Here is a 27213-nt window from a genome sequence, read left to right as displayed (position 1 = left end):
GGCATGATGTAGCAGAAGGTGTTATTACAGCATATAATTCTTCAAAAGTTGAGTGAGACTTCCAGAAATTTTGAATCCAAAATTCCAATGTGAAATCATGAACTATCACCCGTGTATTATTAATGAGAAGATTTTGTTTTGTTGGGTTTTGGGCTTCAGTAACTGTGTTTTTCCTCTGGTGTGCCTGCCTTTCCCTCATTTATCATCTACACACCTGTCCTGTATCAGCATCATTAGTCCTTCCTGCTCCTCAGTTTCTCTCAGCCAATCAGCTCCCTGCATGTTCTCCTGCCTCATCACCTTATTCTCCTCACCTGAGTCTCCTCACCGTCCTTTTTCTCCACCTGCGTTTTTTCTCTGATCAGAAAGCAAATCTAGGTCAATGTAGTAACAGAGACCACAATCTTAGATCTGAGTTTTTACAGCCATTAATCATGAATCAGTTACAACATGACTTCAGTCCAGCTGAGCATTTGCTGTTGTCATCATTTCAACCTCATTAGTTTTCAAACACTCACAAACTGCTCTTGAATTTCTTCTCCTTTGCACAAAGTCCTGAAGGTTGTCAAAAGCATATTTATAATAAAACAACTGAGATTCAAAGTTATTCCAGGGAGTGTTTAAATTTCTTAAATTTAAGTTAAAATTCCAGTAGTATGACATGGATCCCAAGTTTTTAGACTGCTGTACCGTTTCAGTTTTATATCTGGAAGGTGAACAAATGCATGTGTGTATGACTTTGGATTAAATTAACCTTTAAATGTCTCATAACTTGTTTGATACTTACGATGCAAAGCACAACCACTCATTTGCTATACAGAACCTTCAATGTATTTTGTTCAGCATGCAGAGGAAATGACAGTATTTACATGGAATGGCCATTAAGATATAACCTCATGTGCAGCTAAAGCATCTTTATAACTTAAAGATACAGTATTTATTGCCACACTGCCATGGAACAGAACTGCTTGTAGTTAGGATCAGTGCAGGTCATTTAGGCTGTTATCTTGACCATTTATTGATTAAATGAATCTCTGTAGTAATAAAATTGATATTGAAAATAGTTTTTACAAAATCAAAATAGTCTTGCTGGAATTTTGAAGATATTTGCCATGACTGAAATTACAACAAAATAAATCACAAGATGTTGCCAGAGGGTGTGGCTAGTGGTTGTGGTCAGTTTAAATCATCTTGTGCAATATGTAGCTCAGGTATACATGGTGCTCACAGTACTGCATTTACATTGAATACATCAAATATTAGTTGCCACCTTAGAACCATAAGGTTCTATCTGAGGTTCTGAGTGGTTTTGAAATACTGAGTTTCAAAATTTTTGCATTCCCAATAGCATAAATTATATGAACCTTTTTTTAAATAAAAAAAAAGCCCAAAAATGCTTATAACTAAAATAAATAAATAAGTTAATTAAACACTTAACATAATGTTAATAACTTATAAACTGAATAAAAGTATCTGAATATCTTTTTTTTCTTTTTTTACAGGTAAAATTCCTTTAATGCCATAAATCAACCCTAATCACTGACTGATTCATTCATTCATTTTTAACCTTTATTCACCATTTACTGCATACATATAACCAAATGAAAAGTCAACAAAGCAGTGATATTAGATTGGATATTGGTTACAAGTAAGAAAGCAACAACAATAATGTACATAAAAATACTTTAAAAAAAAACAAAAAGAAAAACAAATAAAAGACAATGAAAACACAAACAAATCAAATTTATTGCTTGGGTTTGGTTACATTTCATGTTAGAATTTTGCAGGATGGGTTTGGTTTGGTATTATTTATTATTTCTGTTCATACGCACATGTACATTTTGTTTTGTTTTTGTTTTTTTTTTAAAAAAACAGTTTCTCTTTTCCTTTCCCTGCTTTCCTTCTTTTCCTTTCCTTAATAACTCAGAAACTCAATTTTAATAAAAAATGTCAGATAGAACTTTCAAAGGTGACATTGTGACATCACACTGAAACGCAATCCACATATCTGCCATCTCAAAACTCAGATTTTTCAACATGTCTGATTCTCTAGATGCATCTCCTCTTTCATGCTTCATTGAAGTCAGTTTTAGGGATTTTTTTCTAGATTGTTGGGCTAAATTAAACCATTAAATGTACCCTATGACTCGTACACACAGTGTACCACAATGTATGTGGTTATTTTTACTCACTAAAAATACTCACTAACACTCATTGGAACAAATTGCCAAAGATTTACTTGCACTCATTAACTGAAAATCTTGAAACCATACAGGCATATTAAGACTAAGTAAGACTTTTTAAACACTGTGACAATATTTGCTTTTGAAATAAGCCAAAAATCAGAAGCCACGGAGCCAAAGACTCTGATTGAATGGCCGGCTTGCCCTCCACTAAAGCCAGTTCAGCCCTCTACTTTCAATCAAAACCATGAAGTCATCAGTATTACTTTAGCTTGCCAAGCTTTGGCCATTTCTGTTTTTTCAGCAGATTCCCAAACCACAAAACTGGTGGGTGCTGATTGGCCGGCGGGCGGCCTGGCCTTTTGTCTCAGTGCTGTGTTTGTTGTAGCCCCACTTTCTCTCTATTCACCCCGTCAAACGCTAGCTGCTATTAGCCTGCTGGGAATCCGCCTGTCTTGGCATTATAGGATCTTGTTGTATTTTGTCAGGTAACCCTGTCTTCATAAACGTCTTCATAAAAGGGGTTGATTAAGGTAAGATGATTTGGAATTTTGTCCAGTGACTGTTGGGGTTCGTTGGGGTTTTTTGTGCTATTTTTTCTTGATGTGGAGACACAGCTGCAGCTCTTAGAGCTCCACAGGTAATGTTTCAAACATTAGTCATACTTATTTTCAAAAATGGACGCACAGATTTTTGACTCACTGTATTGTAAGTTCAAATGTCTTTTTATACAAAAGTCTCATAGGTTCATCAGAGACAAACGTGTACACCATTCAGACAATTAACCTTTTGAAACCTGAATAAATCGGTTTCATTTTTTCAAAAACATGGAAAGAAGGCAATGAGCCACGAAAGAAGTAATAATCCTAAAATGATCAAGAAATTAGTAAGAAAATTATCTAAAAAACAACAAATACAAAACAAAAAAACATGTGAAAGTTAAAAAAAAAAAAAAAAGACCTGACGAAAGGTGCTTAAAAATGACAATTCTGGAAAATATGTTTTTAAATAATTTTCTGAAACAAAGAAGAAAGAAAGAAATTAGTAAAAAGTACAAAAAAAAAATTACCTTTAAATTTGTGGGGGGAAAAAAAGCAAAAAAAGAAAATTTGAGAAGAATGAGAATGAGAGTGCTTAAAACAATTTTAAGTATGTAATTATAATAATAATAAATATAGTGTTTCTCCCTAACTTTGTCCTTTCCCTAGACATTTTTCCTTAACTTTTTCTAAATGTACTAAACATTTTTTAATTATGTGTGAAAGAAAAGTGATCACTCCAGGTTTCAAAGGGTTATGTACAAATGTACAGGTGTGAATAGCTTATGTGTTCATGAAACTGCAGCGCTTGGACACATGAACAGACATAAGAAGCCAGTCTTCTGTCAAGGCTAGAAAAGGTTTTAAAAAGAAAATAGAGACAGAGAATTGTCAGCCTTATTCTCTTTTTCTTGGTGGGTCAGTTTTCTCAGATGTTTTCTAGGTAACATTTGATGTGACAGTTGGAGAATTTCTGGGGAAAAGGTTGAGTGATGTGATTTAGAGAAAAGCGCCAAGGTCAGTGCCAGGTGCAACCAAGGCCTTTTTCTGATTGAGAAGAAAATTTACTTAACTGCTCTTTTCAGGAGATTTCATCCTGGCTTGGAAGAAAACAACTTCCTTATGTATTTTTTTTTTTTTTTTTTTTAGAAAAAAGATTCAATCCTGCCGGCTGATTTAAAAAAAATAGAATGATTAGAATTTTCTTTATGACACTGAGAATCTGAGACAATTTTCATATGCTTTCAACTAAGACTGGGAGTTGCCAAAGAGGATGCTCAGAGGGAAATGTGATCCTGTGGAAATACAGAGCTCTTCACTGAATACACAGAGCTCTCCAACGAGCATCCCGTTCAGGTTTCAGACATAACAAAATACACACACAAAAAAACACATCCATGACAACTCTCAATGAGACAGAGAGGATGGCTGCAGGATATTGCATCCAGGTGGAACAATGAGCAATAGATGTATCAAGTATCAAAGCATCGCTGCACTCCACAGAGGCTGGACATGTGTGTGCATGTGTGCATGTGTGTGTGTGTGTGTGTGTGTGTGTGTGTGTGTGTGTGTGTGTGCATGTGTGCGCACTGGGGGTGGGGGTGTATGTAAAGCCCATCTTCTGGAACTGATCTCCTGGAGAACAAAGTGGAGCATACACACACAGGCGACCCCACAGCTCAATCCACTGGAAATAATATGTTCATTACAATCCAATTACTGACATTTAGACCCTCTCTCCCTGAGGTGTGTGTGTGTGTGTGTGTGTGTGTGTGTGTGTGTGTGTGTGTGTGACAGAGAAGAGGAAGGGGGAGCCCTGCCGCTGACCGCTGATGCTAAGTGACCTTCTGTTCCTCTGTCTTTGTGTGTGTCTGCAGGTGCAGGATGTACAGCTTTATGGGCGGAGGTTTGTTCTGTGCAGGCGTGGGGAACATCCTCCTGATCGTTTCCACAGCAACCGATTACTGGATGCAGTATCGGCAGTCCAGCAACTACATGCACCAGGGCCTGTGGCGCTACTGTATGCCGGGAAAATGCTTCCCACACAACGACAGCATCGGTAAGTGTCACTGAGGAGGGTTCGTGTGGATGGCTGGGAAACTTTCTGTCAGGTCTGCAGACATTTTGTAAGGATGGAGACATTGTTGAGGCAGAGATCATTTCATTGGCTGGGCTAGATGTCACTGATTCAGAAGATTCAGAATTTTTCAAAATTTTATATGCCAGCAAGTAAACCTATCTTCATGAACCCTCTGAAACCTGGGCATAAGTTTATTTTGTTGTGCTGCTTTCAGATGCCTTTCACAAGTAAACCTTTTGAACCAGAGTCAATTAATTTAGTTTCTTTAAATAAAACAACAAACTTTAAAATCTAAAATTTGGCATGAAAAACATCCACAGTCTGCTTAAAATAATAATTCTGTATAACTGTTTTAAATATATAATTCTCATCATTATAATTACAGTTTTTTGGAAAAATTTCCTGAGAATATATTTGTTTTCCTATTATTTTGTGCTTATTTTCAGCTAATTTTCTTGTAACTTCTTTCGTTCTTTCTTTCTTTTTTGTCATTTTTTGGCCATGTCTTATTAAGTGCTTTATAGCCTTCCCCCTATGTTTCTGAAAGAAATTAAAGACAATTTGCGTTCAAATGGTTAAACAAGCTGTCAGGAGTTCTGTGAAGTTGTGATGTCACAACTATGGCCTTCTCTAGACCAAATCACTGTGACATCACCCTAAAAACAACAGTTGCTTCCAGGTAGACACCTGGCAACTGTTTTGAGTTGCTGTGATATGTAAAATTGGCAAATTTGGTTATTTCTGTTGTCATTTTTTGCCTTAACTGAAGTTTTAAGATTTCTAGTTAAACATGGTATTCTTACTGGATAATTTTGCTGTGTTTGTGTTATCAACTGTGTGGCTTTGCTAACATCTTTAATAAACCAAACCTACAAACACTGAAGCTAAGCAATGTACAACTGTGGACAGCCAACGTATTTAAGAAACCTAAAAAATCAACATCGGTGTAGGTGTACACTATATTCGGAATGCTCTCTCTTTACTGTTTGTATGTTGTTGAGCTTGTTTTGCATTTGTTTTGCTGTCGCTGCACTTCACAGTTTTAAAAAAAGAAGAAAATATTAGAAGTTTGACGTATATTTAAAATGATGTTGATTATTTTTTGTGGGCCTTTTTAGGTGGCTAAGAATAATCAGTTAAGGCAGCGTTTCCTCAGCACCGTTTGATTTTATGCACGTGATGCAAAGGATTTCTTCATGGACGTTTTTGTAAATAAACAGTGATTCGGGCTATATAGACCTTTTCAAAACTTGACAACATAACTATTCAAACTGAATTTCCTGTTGGAATGTTTGTTAATGCGGTAGCTGACAGGAAGTAAATGGGGACCAAAACTAAAACCTGATTAGTCAGTTCAGCTCAAACTGTTTAAGGAATAGATTCCCTTGAGTTTAGTAAAATCAAACAGTTTAAGCTTAAAAAAATATTTGTTTGGGCGCTTAAAGAGACGGGCACTAAAACAGAGTGTTTCAACTAAAACAGAGTGTTTCAGACAAAGGATGTTGACAGTTTTATTCAGGTGACAGCATGTGGAAAATATAGTGTTTTTTGAACATTATAGCAAGTAAACATGTTTCATGTTTGTTTGTGAGTATTAAGAGTTCTTTATGAGAAATGAAATGCTGTGATACTTATTTTACTATATATATATCTATATATATATATATATTGTCATTGTCTTTCCATAGTGGCCCCTTTACTTACACATCGATGCCTCCCAAACAGCAAGTGTTGAATACAACATAACTCTATATTATACTGTGTTGTTTGTTTGATTGCCTTTGTTTAAGATGTCCTTGATATATTTGGATTTCCATCGGACATTGATGAATTTAATTTATTAAATGTTTTTTTTAAAGATGTTTTCAATTCTTCATCATATCGGCTTGGTAACATGACCTGAACAGGGTCACATCTCAGTTCATTCACCTCTGTTGACCTACACTGACCCCCCCAGTGACTCCTATTGACCTTTAACCCTGTCCACAGCCCACTTGGACGCCACCCGTGCCCTCATGATCCTCTCTCTTTTGGCCTGTTTCATTGGCATCATCATTGGCATCATGGCCTTCATCCATTACTCCTCCTTCGACAGATTTGACAAAACCTTTGCTGCAGGCATATTGTTTTTCATCTCATGTAAGTTCAACTCTATTATACTGAATTTTGTTGGTTTGGTTTGAGTTGTAATTTGCATTTAATTTGACTGTAATTGATGAATCCATGAGCAAAAATGGCATCCCTAAAAAAGCATATTTCAGTGATTTTATAACAGAAAACTACAACTTCGATGAGCAGTCACTAGTAATGGTTGCCCATTTGTACAATCTCTGAGAATTTTGTCTTTACATTCTCTTTTTCTTTTTCCTGCCCAGGCTTTTTAGTGTTTCTAGCTATGGCAGTGTACACTGGTGTCACTATTAACTACTATGGGAAACGCTATGGGAACTGGAGGTTCTCCTGGTCCTACATCATCGGCTGGGTGTCAGTGGTGCTCACCTTCTTTTCAGGTAAACATGCAATAAATCAGACTCTTTAGAGTTTCCTTCAGGGTTGCAAATTGTCAGCACTTATTTTAATAGATTATTGGTCAAATAAACAATCATTTAATCATTATTTAAAAACTCCATAAAAAATGTTGCTTATTTCAAACAATACCAAATATGTTTTTTTCCCTCAATCAAAGCTCACAGCATCATATCGCATATACTTTAACAGCGCTCAATTGATTGAAATTTCACATGTTCGATTAAATTCTCAACAATCAATTGATCATCGATTACTTGTTATCAACCCTAGTTTTCTCTCTTTCGCAAAGGTCCAAAGGTGTCAGGATTCAAATTCTGCCCTGTTAATGTTAAAATTCAGAAATGTCTTCTTAATGTTTAGTTATTTTTAAGATAAAGCCTTGAGTGAGTTCATGGATAAGCAACCACTGCACTCATTCAGCATGTTTACATGCACAGTTAAGCTACTGTTTTAGCTCAGTTAGGAAATTTAATTGGACTACTGTCCCAGTCTCAATACACAAGCACCAGGAAATAATCAGTTTATCAAACAAGGTATGTCTGACTCCTTCACAGTAGGTGGCGATATGACCCCTTTCAGCTGGTTGCTATTGAATCGATTACGTCACATACCAAACAAGTTAGCAAGTGGCAAACAGGCCAGCATGTGCCAACATGGATAACTTTTTGGTACTGTGCATTTTGTGCGTACTCTTTTTTTTTTAGTTTGTTTTTTCTTTTGTTTGTTTTCTTCCTTCTTATTCATCGTTTGTTTTTCCCAGCTTACTTCTTCGAATTTATGGTGTTTGACGTCAAATCCCAGCATGGGGACTATGGAGTTCAGGTCGGTCTGGGGCATATACATTAGAGAGACAATCAACCCCTAATAACATTATCCAGGTTTGTTAGTCCAACTTTGAGAAACTCGACTTAGTGCAATTTCAGTTGGACTGTTGTGTTTAGATGTATTAAAAGTTCAGTTTTAGTTAGACAAACACAATAAATTCAATTTTTCTGACATTATGTAAACATACTGAGTGAAGTGCAGGGGAAATCAATGTTTGGAGAACACGTATGAAATCAAAAAGGCTCATATTATCTTAGATTTATGACTAATTTTACATTACATCATGCAGTTCTGTATATTTTAAAACTTCAAATGTAGTACGGCAGATAAAACTATATTCACTTCCACATATTGTCAAGGCCTCGACTAGCGCCTGCATACCTAACTAATGGTATTCATACGTGTGCTGTGTGTAATAAAGAAAACAAAAACTACAGAGACCGTGTGATATAACACAAAGCAACGACTGACTTTTTAAGCAGGAAACAGTCAAACCATACACCGGTCAAGCAGCAGAATCAATGATGTGACATTATCAGTAAGTGATGCTTGTAGTAAGTGCTCATCTCTGAATCCTCCACCATGCTGTGCAGTACCTGCTGTTCAGAGGGCCTTTCACTATACTGAATATGAAAATGGTTTAGAGGTAAACAGCATCCATATACTAAAAATACCAGGATGTGAAACTGTTTTACAAAAACTGAAAATATCCACAAAATTTTAGTAGAAAACAACAAGAACATTTGGAAAACAACAAGAACATTTCTTTAGATTTTTTTGTATTATACAACACATGTACTGTGTGAAGTGTATAGCAAATAGAACTAGAATAACAGAGGACCTTAAATATGTGTCCACATTATTTAGTTTGGGTGTAAACAAAAACAAAGCTGCTTGACAAACTCACATACAAGGAATATAAAGTATTCAATTCAATGTAGTTTTCTCAGAGTGATATTAAAAAGCCAGTTTACCAATTTGATTTTCTTGTTTATCAAGTAAAACACTCATTTCCAAGTAACTAAAAATGACCCAAAATTACAGTTTCCCTTCATTTTTGGCGCAGCTGTTGAATTTGCATGACATGAATCGCACATAGTTGCGCAAATTGCATGCATATTGTGTCATTTGACAACAAAATTAAAACTGCATGTTTAAAAATAAGCATCTATGCTCCCACAAATTCACTAAAACACACAACAGTTCTCCCTTTATCAATTGCAAATTTTAATAAGTAACTTTAAGATGCATGACGTTTACATTTCCTAGTGGAAAACTAATGGAAATATATATTTAATAGTTTCCTTAGTGGAAAACAAAGCTCTCTCTTTCTTTGCAGGAATATTCTATTTGTGTGCCTATCGGATGCATGAATGCCCCAGGGGCGCTAACTCTCATTAGAAGACTTCTACCATCATCCAGAAATAAGACATGTGGATTATGATCATGAGAGCCGCATCGAGACTGTATGGAGATTCTCAGCAGCAGCGCGGATGCGGAGCTTATGTCTGGATCATCAGAGTTTGAATGCTTTCAATAAAAAGATTGGGGAGAATGTGACTCTTAATTTTCATCCACAGACACTGTGCACATTTTGATCACTTTTTTTCGATAACCATGGACTGTTATAAATTATCATTACTCTGCACTGAAAAAAACCAGTCTGTGTCTAGTGACGTCTAATAAAAAACTACAACTTTTCCAAAAGATTGTAGGCAAATGATATATATAGCAAAAGACATACAGTCACATGCCCATGAAAACTATATACTTATAGATCATCCATTATTACGCACATTACACCGGGCCATTCTGGAGAATAAAATACGAGAAAAAAAAATCCACAGTTGAAGTGATATATTTAAATTATTACTGAAAAAAATCTCAATATAATATCAAAAATATCAATTAGTGTGTACCAGCAAAAGTATGGTTCAGTAAATGTTAGACCAACATGCTTGCGCAGGTTTATATATATTTTTGAATCCCTCATTTTGTTTGGCCGATACATATGCTTATGTTTCTCAAAAATCACTAAAAACACAATATTTTAAAATGAAGGGGGTGGGGGAAGGGGGGGGGCATCATATTCTAACATATTCTAAAGATATAAAATATCAAAAACTAATTGTTTTAAGTGTAGGCTAATCTAAACTATGTGTATAGAAATGCTATGAAGAAAGTATGACGTGGTACTGATTATTATTAATTTTGCGCCTCCCAAATACATATAGGTGGTTTGCCCTCCTCTCCATCCCTCTATTCCTTTGCTCTGTCGTTCACTATGAGCAGCACGGCTGCTCTGAAAATATCAGCCCAGTGTAACCAGTGCACTGCAGCAAACCTCTTATCCAAACGCGCCACTTAACGGAGTGACGCACCACCTGACCGGCTCGAAATTTTTACTTAATGAAATGGCCACAAAAAGCCGCTTAACTGCGCCTCAAGAACTGACCCTTAAGACGATTTCATTGCCATTTGTTTCATTTACTTTCTAATTTTCCCCTAAAAGCAACTTGTTATCCTGGTGCGCTGCATGAAAGGGTTTGACGCACAGCCAAGTGCAGCAGGGTTACCTCTATCTGCTTTGGTCTTTAAAAGGTTCCTTTATACTCTGCTGCTATTCTGCAAATTTGCCTTATTTCTTTATTTATTTATTTAAAAGAAAAACACCGTATCTGTTATATAGTTGTGACTACAAAACTAATTTTATTTCTTGAATTATTTCTCTGGCTGATAACTTGATATATTGATAGCTCATATGAGGAAATATGTAATGACATCATTTTGCAGCAGCTTTAGCCATGGTTTGGATGTTATTACTGAGTCGTCTTCAGGCAGAGCTGCGGTCCCCTACATGCCAAAAGGTGTCTGATTTGCAACCATCCAACTAATTTACATTTTGAGCGCACGCGTCCATTTAACACAACCCTATGCAAACTAATGCAGCCGAACAGCACTTTGCCATCGTAACCGATTCCTAGTAATTAATTTGTTCTCCCTCCATCTGATCAAATGGAAATCCTGTCCTCCAGCCCAAGGATTACAACTTCCGCTCTAACATCTCCCTTAATTGCCTAATAGCATTGCAGCGTGAATTCTGCCTACATTAAGACACTTCCACATTAACCGGCCTGATTGGAAATGTGATGACAACACCATATCAACAAATTATAGGCACAGCTTTCTTCCGCAAATGGGCACAGGAGCGGCACTTGTACTCTCCCAGATTTTAATACCGACAATTACAGCCAATTTGAGCGGAATTACTAGACAGACCTGTAGCAGAATAATCCTCCTGTGACACAGGCGACATCACTTCATTCAAAAACTACTAACATGAAGGGAAGAGAAGTGCAGGAGTTACCCGAGTGAATTTACCCGACAATTAAAAACACTATGTGATCGCATGTTCATGTTTCAGAATAAGTCAATTTAAAGTTTCATGTGAAAGTCCGTCACTGGCATCAGTAGTTTAGGCCTATAGGGAGTCACCATAGAAATATAGAAAACAGTTAAAATTGTTTTGTATATTTTTTTGCTCAGGTTAATGCATTTTGTATGGATGGATATAATAGAAAATCACGGTCAAGCCTTCACGGCCACAACAATGTGGGTTTTTTTTGTTGTTTTTTTTTTTTCAAAATACATTAAAACACTGTAAATAGTGATGCTTTTTGGGAGCCAGTGTTATACACTGTAACCCCCCCCACACACACACACACTACTGAAGAACACCATGATAAATATATAATAATAAATGTATTAAATGCTGAAGTAATTTACAGTGCTGTCACTGTAAAATGACGGTAGGATGCTGGCAGCTACAGCTGCCAGTAGTTTGTCATAATTTTATGGGAAATTTTGTCACATTGTAGGCTAGGGAAGTGAAGGACACACAGCCAAATTGCATAAACTTATTTAAAAAATATATCAAATTATGTGTATTTCCACAAATAATAATCACCACTAGATTATGATACACTACTGTAGGAATATTCAAATATTTTAACAAAGGATAGGATTTAATAGGCTATAGAATAGTTCATTTAAGTCACCAGTAGAAATACTGGCTTAAGTAAAACAATGAAGATGCGATCATATCAATAAACCAGAAGCATGGAGAGCGCCTGACGGCTACACCTAACTAGCCTATCAGTTATTGTATGGCCATAAAATACTAAACAGTGCAGGACATACGGCAAACAAACAAAACCACTTTCTAATAACTACTGCATATGCAAAAGGTGACTACAAGTTGGAATCTTGAAATGTTTTAACCCAGGGAAGGCCCTTCTAAGCTATATGTATATATATATATATATATATATATATATATATATATATATATATATATATATATATATATATATATATATATATATATATATATATATATATACACATAATTTTTAAGTCATCAATAGACGTACTTGGAATATATATTAGATGTCTTTTCTACATAAGTAAAACAATAAAAAAATGCTACCACATCAGTAAACTGAATTTTTCAGCACCATGGAAAGCTAACTAGCCTATCAGTTATAACATAGGCTATACCGTGCTGCAGGGAACATTGCAGGGCAGACAGCCAGATTATATGAACTTATTTTCAACAGACACATATCAAAAACCTTATTTTCTCTATAGGAGAAAATTACCCTTATCTCACATTTTAATATGCAAAAAATTCAACTTCCATTGGAATATTCAAATGTTGCAACCAAGGATAGGCTCATAGGCTATAAAATATACACTTCAAGTCATCAATATGCATGCAGACTCAGGATAGAATTGAGATATTCTTAAGTAAGTAAACAGGGACAATGCTTCCATAGCAATAAAAAGAATTTGTCGGAACCATTGAGAGAACTCAATGGCTACAACTAACTAGCTTGTGAGTTATTTCATAGTCTTTAAAGTACTAAACGGAAGAGTGCAGGATGGACAGCTAAATATGATAACTTATTCCTCACAATTAAATATATCAAGAGCTTTTTTTTCTTCAAGAGAAAACCACTAAAAGATGGTCATAGACTATAACCAAAGACAGGCTCCACTAGGCTAAATAATATTTATTTAAGTCACCAAAAGGAATACTGGCTAGGAATAGAAATAAGATCTCCCTTCTAAATCAGTAAAACTGCAAAAATGCCACAATAAACTGAGATTTTCAGCACCATGGAGATCTCTCGCCTACTTCAACTTACTAGCCTACAAGTTATAATATAGTCTATAAGGCTCAGACAGCCAAACAACATAAACTCATTTTCCAAACCGACACATGAAAGCTTTATTTTTCTATAGGAAAAAGCCATTATTAACTCACCACTGACTATGCTAAAGATAATTTTAAACTACTGTTGGAATATTAAAATGTTTCAACCAAGAATAGCTCCTGGGCTATAAAAAGTTTCATCACCAATATGCATACCAATGTGGACTAGAAAATAGATGACCCTTCCAGATAAGTAAAACTGTAAAAACAAAATTCACCATAGCTAAGACTAGAATATTTCAGAACCATGGATAGCGCCGGACAGCCACAGCTAACTAGCCTATCATTTATAGCATAGGCTACAGGGAATAGGGCAGAAAGGACAGCCAGATTATACTAACTTCATTTTCACATCAACACATTTCAAAATATATTTTTTCTATAGGAGAAAGACACTTTTAACTTACCACTGAATATACTAAAGATGACTATAAACTATAACCATAATATTCCAGTCTATTTCATCCTCCATTACCAACTGATGATAACTCAATGAAATATAAAGCATTTCAATTAGCAGGCATACTGACATGGAATAGAAACAGATTTTTCAGCATCATGGAGAGCGCTCGGCCAATTAGCCTATGAATTATAGCGTAGACTTCCTGTTTAAAAGGCCACCTAATAAGCAACATATTGCAGGCTCATTGTATGGATTCCATAAGAGCTAGCAGGTAGAGTACTTCTGCTTGGTATTCATAATTAACATTTAGCAGGCTAATTTTCCTCGGAAATGTTATTCTGCAGCGCAAACCTGGAGAAAAAAACAACACGGTTGCTAGGCGACCACAAGAGCAACGCGGTGATTCTCGTTGGATTTTCAGTTGCCATTACATGAACTATCATGCGGTCATAGGTGCGCTGCGTTTCTAGACTTGCTTTGCTTTCTTCACCAGCTCCGCACGCGTCTCAGCCAACCAGAACAAAGAGCAGGCCCCTTAGATTCCCGGCCCCGCCCATCTGGAGCTCTAATTGGCTGGAGCGTGAATCAATTTCCCCAATCCGCTACTCTCTCTGAATAAATGCTTGTTGGAAATCTGCCCTCCCACTGATATCTATGTAATGCTCGACGTAGTGTTATTCACTGATCACACTCAGGGGCTGCATTTAAGCCTTGGGACAGTTGGGGAGAGGAGGCAGATGCTGATGCAGGTCTAAAGGCAGGGATTAAAAAATAAATAAAATAAAATAATAACATCATGAGTATGAACTACGCGTCCGCGGCACCCACGCAGAGGTCGACGTCGTTTTTCATTGAGGACATCTTATTGCACAAACCCAAGCCGCTAAGAGAGGTCATCCCCTCGCCGTTCTGTAGCTCCCTGGCCTCCCGGATGCCCATCCTGGAGTATGGATACCCACTGATGCCAACCCCGATACTGGCGCCGCACTCACACCATCCTCTCCACAAGCCGGAGCATCACCAGTACTTCTTCACTTCTGGTAAGCAAGAGAGTCTGAGAGGCCTTCAGCAACAAGGAAACTTCTGTCAGATGTACAGTTTGAACTGGACAAAAAGTAGCCATGCATAAAATATGAAATTGTGGATTTACACAACTTTATAAATAAGTATGGGGATGCAACAACCTTTGCAGAGATCGTTGAAATGTGTTCCATCACTTATAAAATACAGGTGGAAATTGAAAGTTAGTTGATCTCTCATGTTCAGTGGCTGAGCAGCTCAAGAAATAACAGCAACTAGCAGTTTATTCAGTTAGGTCAGTCAATTGTTGTTTTTATTTATTTATTTGTTTATTTCAGGACAACTGAGTTCTAAAAAATTTCAACTTTTACTTATTTTCATCTTAATTCATGACCAGCGTTTGAAATTCTGTAGCTCTGATTATTTTTTAAATAATCTGAAAAAAAAATCATGTCGGTAAATAGTCATCACTTAACTATAAATGCCTATTGATTTCGTTGGCGTGGACATAGTTTCTCAGACAAATTTATGTTTTACTTGTAATTTATTGTTTACTTGTTTTTTGCTTCCATTTTTATCTATCCATTCGTTTATTGAATTTGTTTGATTTTTCCTTTTTTTTTTTCTTTTTTGTTTTTGTAAAGTTAGAATTTCTAACCAGTGCCTCCTGCCACCTGTAGGGATGCAGATGCCGGCCTTGTTCCAGCACCACGCGGAGTTACCGGGGAAGCACTGCAGACGCAGGAAGGCGCGGACGGTTTTTTCTGACTCGCAGCTGTCTGGTCTGGAGAAGAGGTTTGAAATCCAGCGGTACCTGTCCACGCCGGAGAGAGTAGAGCTGGCCACGGCGCTCAGCCTCTCAGAGACTCAGGTACACACACACACTCACAAGCACACACATAAACAAACCCAACAGAAAACACCAGTTGAGGAAGGAGATGCACTGATGCTGTGTGCGTTTCTGAATGTTGTTCCTTTGTTTAGTCTTTTTCTTTTCTCTATTATACCCCAAAGAGATTGGCTATCGAAACAGCAACAACAACAACAATACACACACACACACACACACGCGCGCGCTCATATATATATATCAATAAATGGCTAAAACAATATTTAGTCTAGGCTATAAATATACAACAGAACATGAAGACAGAAATGCAACAAGTGAATATATGGACTGTATAGAGCAATGAATTGGACATAAATTTTGCTGTTTTATATGTGAAAAATTGTTGTTTCTGTATAACTCAGTGTAATGTCATAATATACACAAAGTACATCAAAGAAACAGCTGATGATTTAAATTCTACAGGTTATTCTGCAACTAAATAGCCAATAAAGTGAATTTAATAATGAATAAATAATCTATATTCGACAGGGCATCTCATTCTGTCATTTAGGCTGTTGAAATAAACTTTTTTTAAAAATGTGGAAAAAATGGCCAAAAATTGATACATTTGGGGATTTTTCTTTTCTTTCTTTTTTGTCCTTTTTGTCTTTTTTGCCGTGTTTCGCCCATTTATTTATTTTTAGCCTTTTTTGCCTTTGTTTGCTTTACAAACCAATAGGGCCTAATTGCGCATAGTCTATTTAGGATGTTATTTTTTATTTTTATTATTTTACTTTTATAATTCACATCCCTCATCCGTTACCCCACCGCACAGGTAAAAACGTGGTTCCAGAACCGGCGGATGAAGCACAAGAAGCAGCTGAGGAAAGCGCAGGACGAGCGTAAGACCCCCGGAGAGCTGGAGCGCTCCGCGGAGAACTCCAGCGAGAGCGAACTGAACGACAAGAATGCGGAGGAGCTGAAACACGGACTGGAGGCGGACTCGTACATGCTGGAGGAAAACGACGACGATGTGGATATCGAGGATGACATTTGCTCCCCGGATCATCTACTATAGTAGGCTGCACGGTCGTTTTATATCAGCAGCAACCTGTATGCACTGTACATAAACACATCGGGTTCTTTTCCTGCCGTTACGAATATATAAGTTACGATTTGAAAGAAAATAAGGGAGAATAGACTGTAAAATATAATGTTAATATTTATTCAAACATGCAAAGGGGGCCCTTTAATTTTCAACAATTGCCCCTTTCCTCTATGTATAGGCTATGACAATTTTCGTGCTCTTAAAACGGAATATATCACACTATTATTATTATTATTATTATTATTATTATTATTATTATTATTATTATTATTATTATTATTATCATTATTATCCTTTTATTGTTATAACGAAATATTCGATTGTTTATTCTGAAATGTAACACGTATGTTTTTTTTTTTTATTTCATTTAAAACGAAAAAATATGTACAAAATATGATAAATAACCCAATGAATAGCTCTTTGGAACAGGCGTCATGCTGACCCATCCTTTTGCACTTCTATCCCTACCGAAATTTTTCATATCATTATTTTTTCTTTTTTCTTTTTATATTTTGTTATTTCCCGTTTGTTTATACTGTTTGGATTTTGTAAATCAAGTTTGACTGACATTTCTATTTGTGTCTGTAAATATATAAATAGGCTAAATAATGAATCGGCTCTCGGCTTCGTTTTTTTTGTCACATCTTTTATCTTTTTTTAAAGCCTGTTGTTTACATTTTCATACATAAAACGAGCAGGAATGATTTGGAAAAATCGTTTTAAAAAATAGCCACATCAATATGCAATTAATATTCGTGTTCGCTGCACAGTGAGCTCTGTCCTCGGCTGTTGGACGCACTTTCAGTAGCTGGTGTCCTCAGCGTGCAGCTCAGTTGTAAATGAGAGGCTGCTTGTTCTCTGTGCGGGTTTCTGCAGCCCGCTGTGCTTTAAGTCCACAAACAGACAGACAGCAAGAAATGACAGCAGCTCTCAGGCGCTTGCACCAGACAGCGCGTGCATCAGATGGTTTCTGTGAATTCCTAACTGAAGGTAATCCCCCGAAAGTGATCAGTTTATTTTCACACTAAACTATCCCGTTATAAGAATATTTTTCATTAAATGTTGCTCAGGTGAGAATGAATCCTTTTGTTTTTGTTGTCAAGAAGATAGAGAGAGAGAGAGAAAGTGATGAAAATATGTTTGCATCGGTGCAGTGAACGCTCAGATGTGCAGCACATTGCTCGTGCATGCAATAATGCAGCATGTGCTAAAGGCTTGATGGACTGATGTTCTCAATAAAAACCAATCATGACAACAGTCAAAAAACAGAATTCTCCTCAGTGCATGTTCCGACCATCAGAAGAAATGTCTAACTTTTTCAGAATAAAATCAACACAGCAGGATTATGGTGATGCAGATATGCTGTCTGTCCTCTGCCTATGGAAGTGATGTGTTTCTGCGAGTAAACTGTCTCTGAAAACTCAGAGAATTATTCCATTCATGAAAAAATATTTAGTCCCACTGCAAGAAAATGTTCCTTCGTCTTTTATTTTGACTCAGGTCAACACTGTTAGCCTAATGAATAAAATATGAGTATCTAATTGGCCTGAAAATATATGGGAATTAAACAGGACAAGAAATATAATAGCAAATAAAATATTTATAACAAAATCAACAAAAAAAAAAATTAAAAAGGTGCAGGCTTTATTCATATTTAACTTTTTTTTCTTAAATCAGCCGTAGTCCAAATTCGTATATTGACACGTGTAATTTTGCTAATGTTTAGAGACAACAACCCTCTGAGTATTGTTCATGAAATGACTGGAGCAAAACATAACAAAAAACAATCAAAGAAAATGATTCCTTTTAAACATACTTTAGCATTTTTAAATTCTGAAAAAGTTGTGTTTGTCTTATTTGGTAAGTTTATCTTTTGGGGCAGGAATTTACTGCAGCAGTGTAGTGGTGCCTGCGTATAGATCAATATGGTGAATGAAAAAAAAAAAGTTTTCCCTATTTCAGTGTTAATTTACAGATAAAGTCATATAGCATCAGTCCATGCTGCAGCATATCGACTTCCATTAAATCATCCTTGCCACATAAGAGTGTGTTTTCTCTGGTCCACAGACACAGCTGCTGTGAGACTGTGTAACTTAAAAAAAAGATTTCCCAATCATTTCTGTGATATAATTAAGGATGAGGGGGCAGTAAAATATTTACTGATTATTAATTTGATAAAACAAACACACGCATTTCAGAATCTTATTACATGTTTTTAAATGTTTGACCATAAACTGCCTCTCTAAATTATTTGCACAATAAAATGTAATCCTCTCTCTTGCTGAATGTCATCTTCAAAATGTGATTGTGATTAACAGGCGGCTGGGGGGAAACTGTGTGGAGAACAGGCCATGCAGAAGGTGATCAATTAAAAGATTAAGCGTTTTGCAACACATGGACGCATCTGCATTTGGACCTAATAGCAGGCCATCAGCTCATTTTCAGGAAGCCTGCCGCCTACTGAAAGCGTGCTTCTCACATCAAAGCACCAACGTCTGCCTCAGCTTCCCAATGGGCAGAAAGGGATGCTAATTTGTCCCCCTTCATGTGTAGCGGCGAAAGACTCCTTCAATTAACTGGATTTCAATGGCGAAAAAAACGAGTAGGTGGGACCTAAAAAGATGCAAAGAGACTGAGTCTGGAAGGGCAGCGTTTCTCATTAAATTAAAAAGGCCTCCATCATTTGTTCGCAACCACGCATCTGAGGACTTAACACTAAAAACACAGAGCTTCAAAGAGTCCATGATGGGTTAAATAGAGACTATAATCTAATTAAAATATTGCACAGAGGTAAATAGTGCTTTGATAATGATCTGAGGGTACAATTAGTAAAATGAGCTGCTTGAGAGTGTTTTGTGTCGGGGAGGAGTTACTACTTAGAATATGGCTACAAAACGCAGCGCTGGGGGCCAAATCAGGGGAGCTTCAAAGTGTCATCTTTTATTTGAGGAGGATTTTCTGCGCTGTAGAAGAAATGAAAAAAAACAAAAACAAAAACAAAAGCTGTGTGGATTATTCCAGGTGAAACAGTGTGAACAGGTGTAATGGGGTGAGAGGAGACAGTGGTCTGAGAGAGCTGGAAGTGGAGTGTATGAAAATGAAAAAGACTGCTGATGATTTTATAATTACTCGATGTCACTGTTGACATACAACATCCAACAAGTCCTCAGTGATGTTCACCCCTTCCTTACCAGTGACACGAAGTCTCAGAGACACTGTTTAACTCTTTGAAACCTGAGCAAATTGGCGTGATTTCTTACAAGCAACCGAGGAAAAAAGTGCAGTAAAATTACATGAAAATTGGTTTTTAAAAAGTTGGGATTTTTTTAAGTAAAAACAACAACAAAACAAAACAAAAACAGACAAAAGACAAACAAGACTGAATTACAATCATTCGGGAACATAATTTTGAATAAGCAATTATGATGTGTGTATACATATACAGTATATAGATAGATAGATAGATAGATAGATAGATAGATAAACATACAGTATACACACACACACACACACACACACACACACACACACACATATATATATATATATATATATATATATATATATATATATATATATATATATATATATTTGTTTTTGATTTTGATTTTTTCCCTTTGTGTTCTTTGTCTGTTTTTCTAGCTTTTTGTAAAATTTCTTGCCACTTTTTGGTCAGTATTTTTGGGCTTTTTTCCTGTTTTCAATGAAATCAAGCGTATTTGCTCAAGTTTCAAATGGTTAGTTGCTTTCTCTGATTCATACAACTTGTAGGTGGCAATAATATTAAAAATGTTTAGGGACCCCAATATGGAGAATTATTTAAATACAACATGCAATAAACAAAAAAGGAAATATGTATTATTGTTATTATCATCCTAATAATAATAATAATAATAATAATAATAATAATAATAATAATAATAATAAATCTATTGGATGCAAAAAATAAATACATAGGACTTGCATAAAGATGACATTTCTGTACAGGGGAGACTCACAGAACCCAATTTCCATTTTTTAGACATCTTGAGGTCAGAGTCCAAGCAACCTCTGTGCTGTTTTTCCTTGCGAAACTTTCGCCTAACTTTGGAGTGTCATTTATCCCCCTTGCTGAGTAGCTTGACATGTATAAGAGCCACTCCTGTTGTAACATGTGTGTAGGATGCTTACCTGTCCTGTAGGGGTCACTGTTTTGTCCTGTGTCAGTATTGGTAGGAACCATTCATTCAGTGACAGGTGTTGCTAAATGAAGGAGCACTTTGACCGCGACAAGACAAGAAGGAGAACTGACACTCTTAGTTTTGTCAGTTAGTAGCCTGACCAAGTTTGGGCTCAGCCGCTGGACAGTGAGTTAAAACTGTGCTAGACTTGCATCAAGAGCTTTATCGTGGCGCATTAGCCGACGCGAGCTGCGGCAGTTTTACGCAGGAATGACGCTGGGAAGAAAAAGAGGGAAAAAAGAGCGCCCTGGCCACTACAACCAGTTTCTGCACGAGGACGCCGACACCTGCTGAGAAGTTGGTTGCTGCACGCTTCTTCCTGCGGATCAACATCAGCCACCTGTGTGGCAGCGACAGCACAAACGAGTCTTTCATTAGGATCAGCACGGCGGCCAACGGGAGGTACGTGTAGCACGGTTGTAGCATATTTGGTGCCCCAAATAGCCAATAGCCAATAACAATGTTTTTATATTGTTGTTTGGTTGTTTATATATATATATAGCTTTCTTTTGTGCCAGGAAAACACAGAAATCTACACTTGTGCATCTACACTTGTGCAACATACTTGGAACATTTTTTACCAAGTTTCTCAAGTTTTCCTTTTCTCCATTTTTTTGTATGAAATCACTCCCAAACACTTGTGAGAGGCATCAACTAACGTCGCTCGGGGTTGTTTTAAAGGGTTAAAGTGATTGAGCCCCTTATTACATTTCCTTTAAATGAGCACAAATTCAGTGATACACATTTAAGAAATTACCTTTAAAATAAACTTCTTTCACATGGAAAACTTCCTTTTTTATATGAAATAAGTAAAACCCTTTTTTACAATATGTAATGTATGATAATCCCTAATATAATACCAGTCTTATTATATTGCTGTGAAAACATCCACAAATTTCTCTTTCAAACAGCTGTATTTATTAAAGTCTCTTGCCAAAAGTTAAATTACAGTAATCACATCATTAGAACGTTAATTACCTTCAACTCATGTTCATTTTAACTGAATAGAGTTTCAAAGCATCACAGTGAATTTCAATGCAACCTCCATGAGCTGATGTTTACAAGCTCTCCTCAAGCTGATTTTAACACAGATTTGGTTATTTATTTATTTTCATTCTCTTTCTCTCCACATATACCCCTCTCGGTGGTGTAATGACAGATGATGAGGTGTGTGCACAACAAGGTCGATGGGCAGGTCACCAAGATGGAGGTAGGAAGGCTCTACTCTTCTATATATTTCAAGACTGGGATGACAACTTGACAAAGGAGCTAAAAATAGGGGCTTAAGTTTATGTACCCTGGTTTGTTTCATTGGACAGTCCTGTACGTTTGGATTGGTGTGAAAGCTCGTTCAAATTCTGGTGCGGACCAAACAAGTGAACTCTGGTCTGTTTGAAAACAGGGGTCTCGGTTCCCTTCCAAGTGAACCCTGGTGCGGTTCAACCACAGGATTTCATGATAAGCAACATGTAATTTAGCGGGATTTTTACAGCTGAACCAATAATAAATCCATTTGCTCATCATGAAATCTCTCTCTGCGATCTCATGATTAATCCTGATAAAGGCCAGCGCCACTGCTACGGGCATCGTTAGTTATTATTACAGTGAGATGCCTCTGCTGAGCAAAGTCTTTCAAAACTTAAGCTTACTAAAAATACCGGCGTTCAACAATAGGACAGGAACGTCACAGCTGGTCTTTCTGTCATCAGTATTACCGTAGAACTGGTTCAGAACAGAAGCCATCATTATTGACCTGATTATTGACCTAGCAGCTGGTGATGCGGATGTGTGTCTCTGTAGATCCTCCAGCTGCTGCTGAAAAATGCCTGCTCTATATTTCTTCTGCAGTGGAACATATAAGTTGTGTGATTTTTCTTCTGTAATGTGTGAGCAGAAGAATGTTGCAATTACTATTGTGCACCCACAGCGGCCCTGATAACATGATCGATTTGCAGTCTAACAATAGTTTCATCATTTCTCTGTGAGCTCTTTGCAACACTAAAGAACATAAATATAAACATGTCATAAGCATTAAAGTGCTGCATGAACTTCTGTCAGTCAGCTGAGTTTAATTTCCCCACATGGGTCCTGATGATGCAGGCTGCCAAAACACCGAAACTGTCCAATCAGCGAGTTAGTCAGTCAGTAGAACCTCATGTTTCCTCCTCTTGGTTCATTTGTAAAAAGTCTGTGTGAACATGAACCGAACCAGAACTAAAATGCAACAATGCACTTTTTCCCCCTTGGACTGGACCAAAAGAACTGAACTACAGGTTCGAAAACAGCTGATGATGCAATGGGATGGAGAAATGTAATGTAATGTAAGGCTAGCACATTCTTCTAAAACACTCCTGTTGAAGCAAGGTACTTTGTTCCAAGAAGCAGACATCATGACGACATAACTGCTCCATCAAGTGCTTTTTAAAATTTTTATTGATGACTTGGCGACAATGTATCTAGCCACGTTGTTGCTTTGTCAGTTTTCTATTACAGATTTGCGTATTTGCATTGAGGGATGCTCTGCGACTTCTCCTCTCACGATAACATTCTAAAAAGCACGCCAATGGATGTTAAAAACACCATGTCATTTCTACTGCAGCCACCAACGTAGACGTGATGTGCGAGAGATAATGGAAAGGCAAGCCCCTTATACGTGGGAGCGGCCATGTATGAGGGATTTCTGGGAGGTGGTAGTCAATGATTTCACATAGGAGTTGTGGATTCAGAACCACCAGATGATAGCTCCTGCTGCATCATGAGGAAGCCAGTTCCTACTGACAAGCACATAGCCATAGCATCATGTGACCTATAAAAGCCAAAAAAGTGTTTCCATTGCAGTTTTGTGAAATATGGCTTTTTCAAATTGCCTGAAATACCACCTCATGTGAGCATAAAAACTTTCTTGCATTGAATGGGATTTTTTTTTTCTCAAAATTGACGTTTCCATAAGGCATATTTTATATTAACAATTTCAGTTTGCGCAGTTTGAGGGTTAATGGAAACCTGCCTACTGGTAGTGTGAACACAGCCTTTGTGTTACCATGCTGCTACAAAAATCAACAGACTGAATAAAACAATGATCAAATCCTATGGTGGAAATAATGATACAAACATTGCAACACTGAAGAACTGTAATCGAGATTTACACAGTAGAAACAGTTTAGCAGTGATTCCAATTTCAGAGTGTTTAGATACAGTAAAAGCCAATAAAAACTGAGTAAAAAAAATAAACCTCAAGAAGTTTAGGTCTCAGTGGTTAATTTGTCTTTTTGTAGTATGTTGTTGGCAGTTCTGATATTTTATGGCTCCAGTATCTGCCAAGCACAAATCCCAAATCCAAGCTTTAAAATGACCATTGTAGTCCTATTCTCTGGCATCTTTTTTGGGTTAAATCAAATAGCGAAAATACGTATTCAAATTAATTTCTTGTTAAATCTGACCTGCTGACACACAATGTTAAAAGTAACACAGATTCTGACTGAGAGTATATCTATCCTTTGGTAATTATTTTGAAAAATATGTGAACATGTATGTGGTAATGAAGGTCAATGTGACACGAGGACTAGCAAATTTAATGAGGCAGCATGTTGTGTCCTACATTTTGCAGTACAAATATCTATGAGAACATTGGTTACGCAGACTTTTGACGCAAATAGCACGGTGCCTCAGACAGCGTGTACTTTTCTTAAGTGTGCCACAGCCTGCTTTTCTTTTTCATGCCGTTTTCTGAGGATCTCCAGCTGGGAGTTGCCCAAATCCTCTGTGTATGGAGTGTGCTCAATGAAGTCCTCGGATTGGTCTTTCTGTCTCTGTTTTGGTTGAGACTGTACTGGGGGTTTAGCGATAGTCTTAGCATATTCCAAGGCCTAAGATTTAAAGAAAGAAAGACAGAAAGAGAGTAAGAGAGAGGGAGAAAGAGATTACATTGACTTACATATACAGCAAATCTATAATAATAATACCACAATACCGCCCAAGCAAAGCTATTAGTGACTTATCTGGTTTCATTAAGCATAACACTGTTGGTCCTGGATCAAAGGTAACACACAGCTGGTGAGCAAAACATTATTTTTCTAATACTGTGTACTTAATGTTGAATAATGAATTAATGCATAAGTTAATACGGTAACCCGGAGTATTTAGAAATCCCAAAGGTATCTTTTTCAATACTGTCATAAATACAGGCGCTCCTCTTTCTATTAAACTCATTGTATGTAGTGCACAGCATGTACCACAAGAGCTCAGTCTCTGGTCTCAACTGGTGGAACAGGCAGTGGAGCTGAAAGACACAGTGACACCTAGTGGTGGAGGGAGAAGTTATAGATCTGTTAACAGCCTGCGACTAGCAGGCAGAGAGATACCATTGGGAATAATGGCATGTTTTTTACATCGTACTTGGAGAATTACGGATTTATTTTGACCAGACCAGAGCTGGTGATTGCTGGAACAGTGGACTTGCTAACTAATTACTAGCAAGAATAACCAAGACGGTTTGAGTGAGTTTTATGTTGTTTCTGTCGAGCTTGAATGAAGTGTGTTATGATGAATTTCTGAGGCAATTCAGCCTTGTGAGTATTCTGCGACTGCAAGAAAGTTGAATTTAAAAGGCATACAGTTACATTTCTTTGTTTAATAAAGATAATGTATGTGAGAATGGTACTTTTCTTAACATGTTGTGGGTTTCTACTGTGTATTTGTCAGCCTGAAAAGCTAAAAGTAAGTAGTGCACTCACCGTTATATAGAATATCCTGGTGAAATTTCAGGAAGGTATGAAGGTTTGAAACATTAGATACCCCCAAGCCTAAGTATATTAATGTCAGTCAGTATGTCAGTATGTTTTGTCTTGATTACACTGATTCACACTGATAGTGTGTAATTAAATATACAAACAGTAAGAGCACAACTATAAAGTTATGCATTAATTCGTTATTCAACATTAAGTAAACAGTACTAATGAAAAATAATGTTTGGCTCACTAGCTGTGTGGAACCTGTATTCTACAATCAGCAGTGTTATGCTCAGTGAAACCAGATAAGTCACTAACAGATGTCCCTCATTAAGGCTTTGTAAGACAGGTCCCAGGTTGGAACCATAGTGACAGTCTCTATAATCTCATGCACTCATCCTTTGTCATTTTGCTTAGCCAAGCAAACATGCCTGTTGTGAAAAAAGACATATGCTTGGTTTCATACACACACACACACACACACACACACACACACACACACGTGCACGCGCGCACCTTTATCCTGGGAACTTTCTTGTCATTGCCTTCCAGGTCCTTGGCCAGTAGAAAGGGAATCCTCCTTATCTTTTTGTTCTGCTCGCGGATCACATTTGAATACAACTTCTGTCGTTTCATTTTCTCAGCATGATGATGGTGAAGGAGTGGGAGTGAGAGAGAAATAGAAGCAGAGTATAAAAGGGGGTTTAATTAACTGAGCCATTTCTCCCTTAAGGCCCTTCTCTTTGTGCATCCCCCCTGGCAGAGCCTCTCCACGCAGCACAACAAAACCTAAAACAGCAAGCCATTCAGCGGGCCTATCAACATTTACACATATCATTCACTAATAGGCTTGGACCTGGAGATGCCCAGGCCTCAATCTCGTGTAAATTGGCCAAACACGCTCACTTTTTACAACTGGGAATTAACAAAAGATACATCACAACACAAAGCACTTAACTTCTACAGGGTGCTCTCATTTGCTTTGTAAATGTCATTTTATCTGTGGGACAGCATGGGAGCCTTTAAATGATGAACTCGGACAATACGGAGAGGGTCAGTGGGTATAATGACACTAGTGGATATCAGGATTTAGGCACACGAGGCTGACTGAAAGAACAGCCAGTCATGTTTGTCCAAATAAATTCTAATCACGTTTTTTTTGTGTGTCTGTGAGTCACTCCTTATAGCTGATATTGCCTAAAAGCAAATAACATCCTGGTATGTAGGGCAGCTTTTGTATTGTGTTCTTCTGCATCATCTTCTATTATCTTTTCTCTTTTTTTTGTCTAGAAAAAAAAAAGTCTAAAGAGGTTCTCAAATGTAGAGCGCAAAAAACGTAGATGCTGGTAAGCAGATTAATTTTTGTCTTATATGTCATATATCTGAAAAGCTCTCAAACGAATAAATGCATGTAAAAATATACTGGACAGCTGAAATGGACGTCAGAGGGGCAGATGTGTGTGTCCCTGTTT

General features: G+C 37.0%; 3 protein-coding genes across 3 annotated transcripts in view; 2 read left to right on the top strand and 1 right to left on the bottom strand.

The window, feature by feature from the left end:
• The first annotated feature begins 2560 nt into the window (after nucleotides 1-2560).
• lim2.1 (lens intrinsic membrane protein 2.1) lies at nucleotides 2561-9711 on the top strand. Its single transcript, XM_088088376.1, has 5 exons — nucleotides 2561-2716; nucleotides 4600-4781; nucleotides 6792-6941; nucleotides 7178-7312; nucleotides 9496-9711. Exons 2-5 carry the CDS (start codon nucleotides 4607-4609, stop codon nucleotides 9555-9557), a joined length of 522 nt encoding a protein of 173 aa, XP_087944502.1. The 5' UTR covers nucleotides 2561-2716; nucleotides 4600-4606; the 3' UTR covers nucleotides 9558-9711.
• A 4865-nt stretch (nucleotides 9712-14576) lies between these two features.
• bsx (brain specific homeobox) lies at nucleotides 14577-16987 on the top strand. Its single transcript, XM_042498673.2, has 3 exons — nucleotides 14577-14877; nucleotides 15538-15728; nucleotides 16522-16987. The coding sequence occupies exons 1-3, from the start codon at nucleotides 14634-14636 to the stop codon at nucleotides 16762-16764; spliced, it is 678 nt and encodes a 225-aa protein (XP_042354607.1). The 5' UTR covers nucleotides 14577-14633; the 3' UTR covers nucleotides 16765-16987.
• Nucleotides 16988-21957: 4970 nt separating this feature from the next.
• The window catches only part of jhy (junctional cadherin complex regulator), a 28322-nt gene continuing 23066 nt past the window's right edge, over nucleotides 21958-27213 (bottom strand). Inside the window, exons 6-7 of the mRNA XM_042499623.2 lie at nucleotides 26258-26387; nucleotides 21958-24880 (exon numbers count right to left, since the gene is read on the bottom strand). Of these exons, the coding sequence (XP_042355557.2) occupies nucleotides 24680-24880; nucleotides 26258-26387 (331 nt within the window). The 3' untranslated portion in view covers nucleotides 21958-24679. The remainder of the gene's footprint in view (nucleotides 24881-26257; nucleotides 26388-27213) is intronic.

This window comes from Plectropomus leopardus, chromosome 15 (genome assembly GCF_026936395.1).
Source record: "Plectropomus leopardus strain MGB_pleo_1.0 chromosome 15, ASM2693639v1, whole genome shotgun sequence".
NCBI lineage: Eukaryota > Metazoa > Chordata > Actinopteri > Perciformes > Serranidae > Plectropomus > Plectropomus leopardus.
The sequence above is the reverse complement of the archived record's forward strand: the minus strand, read 5'-3'. Positions and strand labels throughout refer to the sequence as shown.

Excerpts from the sequence above, each read along its gene's own strand:
- lim2.1 (XM_088088376.1), top strand. The coding sequence starts at position 4,607 with ATGTACAGCTTTATGGGCGGAGGTTTGTTCTGTGCAGGCGTGGGGAAC. Across the intron at positions 6,942-7,177 it reads CATATTGTTTTTCATCTCAT|GCTTTTTAGTGTTTCTAGCT; the intron begins GTAAGTTCAACT and ends TTTCCTGCCCAG. Across the intron at positions 7,313-9,495 it reads GGTGCTCACCTTCTTTTCAG|GAATATTCTATTTGTGTGCC; the intron begins GTAAACATGCAA and ends CTTTCTTTGCAG.
- bsx (XM_042498673.2), top strand. The coding sequence starts at position 14,634 with ATGAGTATGAACTACGCGTCCGCGGCACCCACGCAGAGGTCGACGTCG. Across the intron at positions 14,878-15,537 it reads CCAGTACTTCTTCACTTCTG|GGATGCAGATGCCGGCCTTG; the intron begins GTAAGCAAGAGA and ends TGCCACCTGTAG. Across the intron at positions 15,729-16,521 it reads TCAGCCTCTCAGAGACTCAG|GTAAAAACGTGGTTCCAGAA; the intron begins GTACACACACAC and ends CCCACCGCACAG.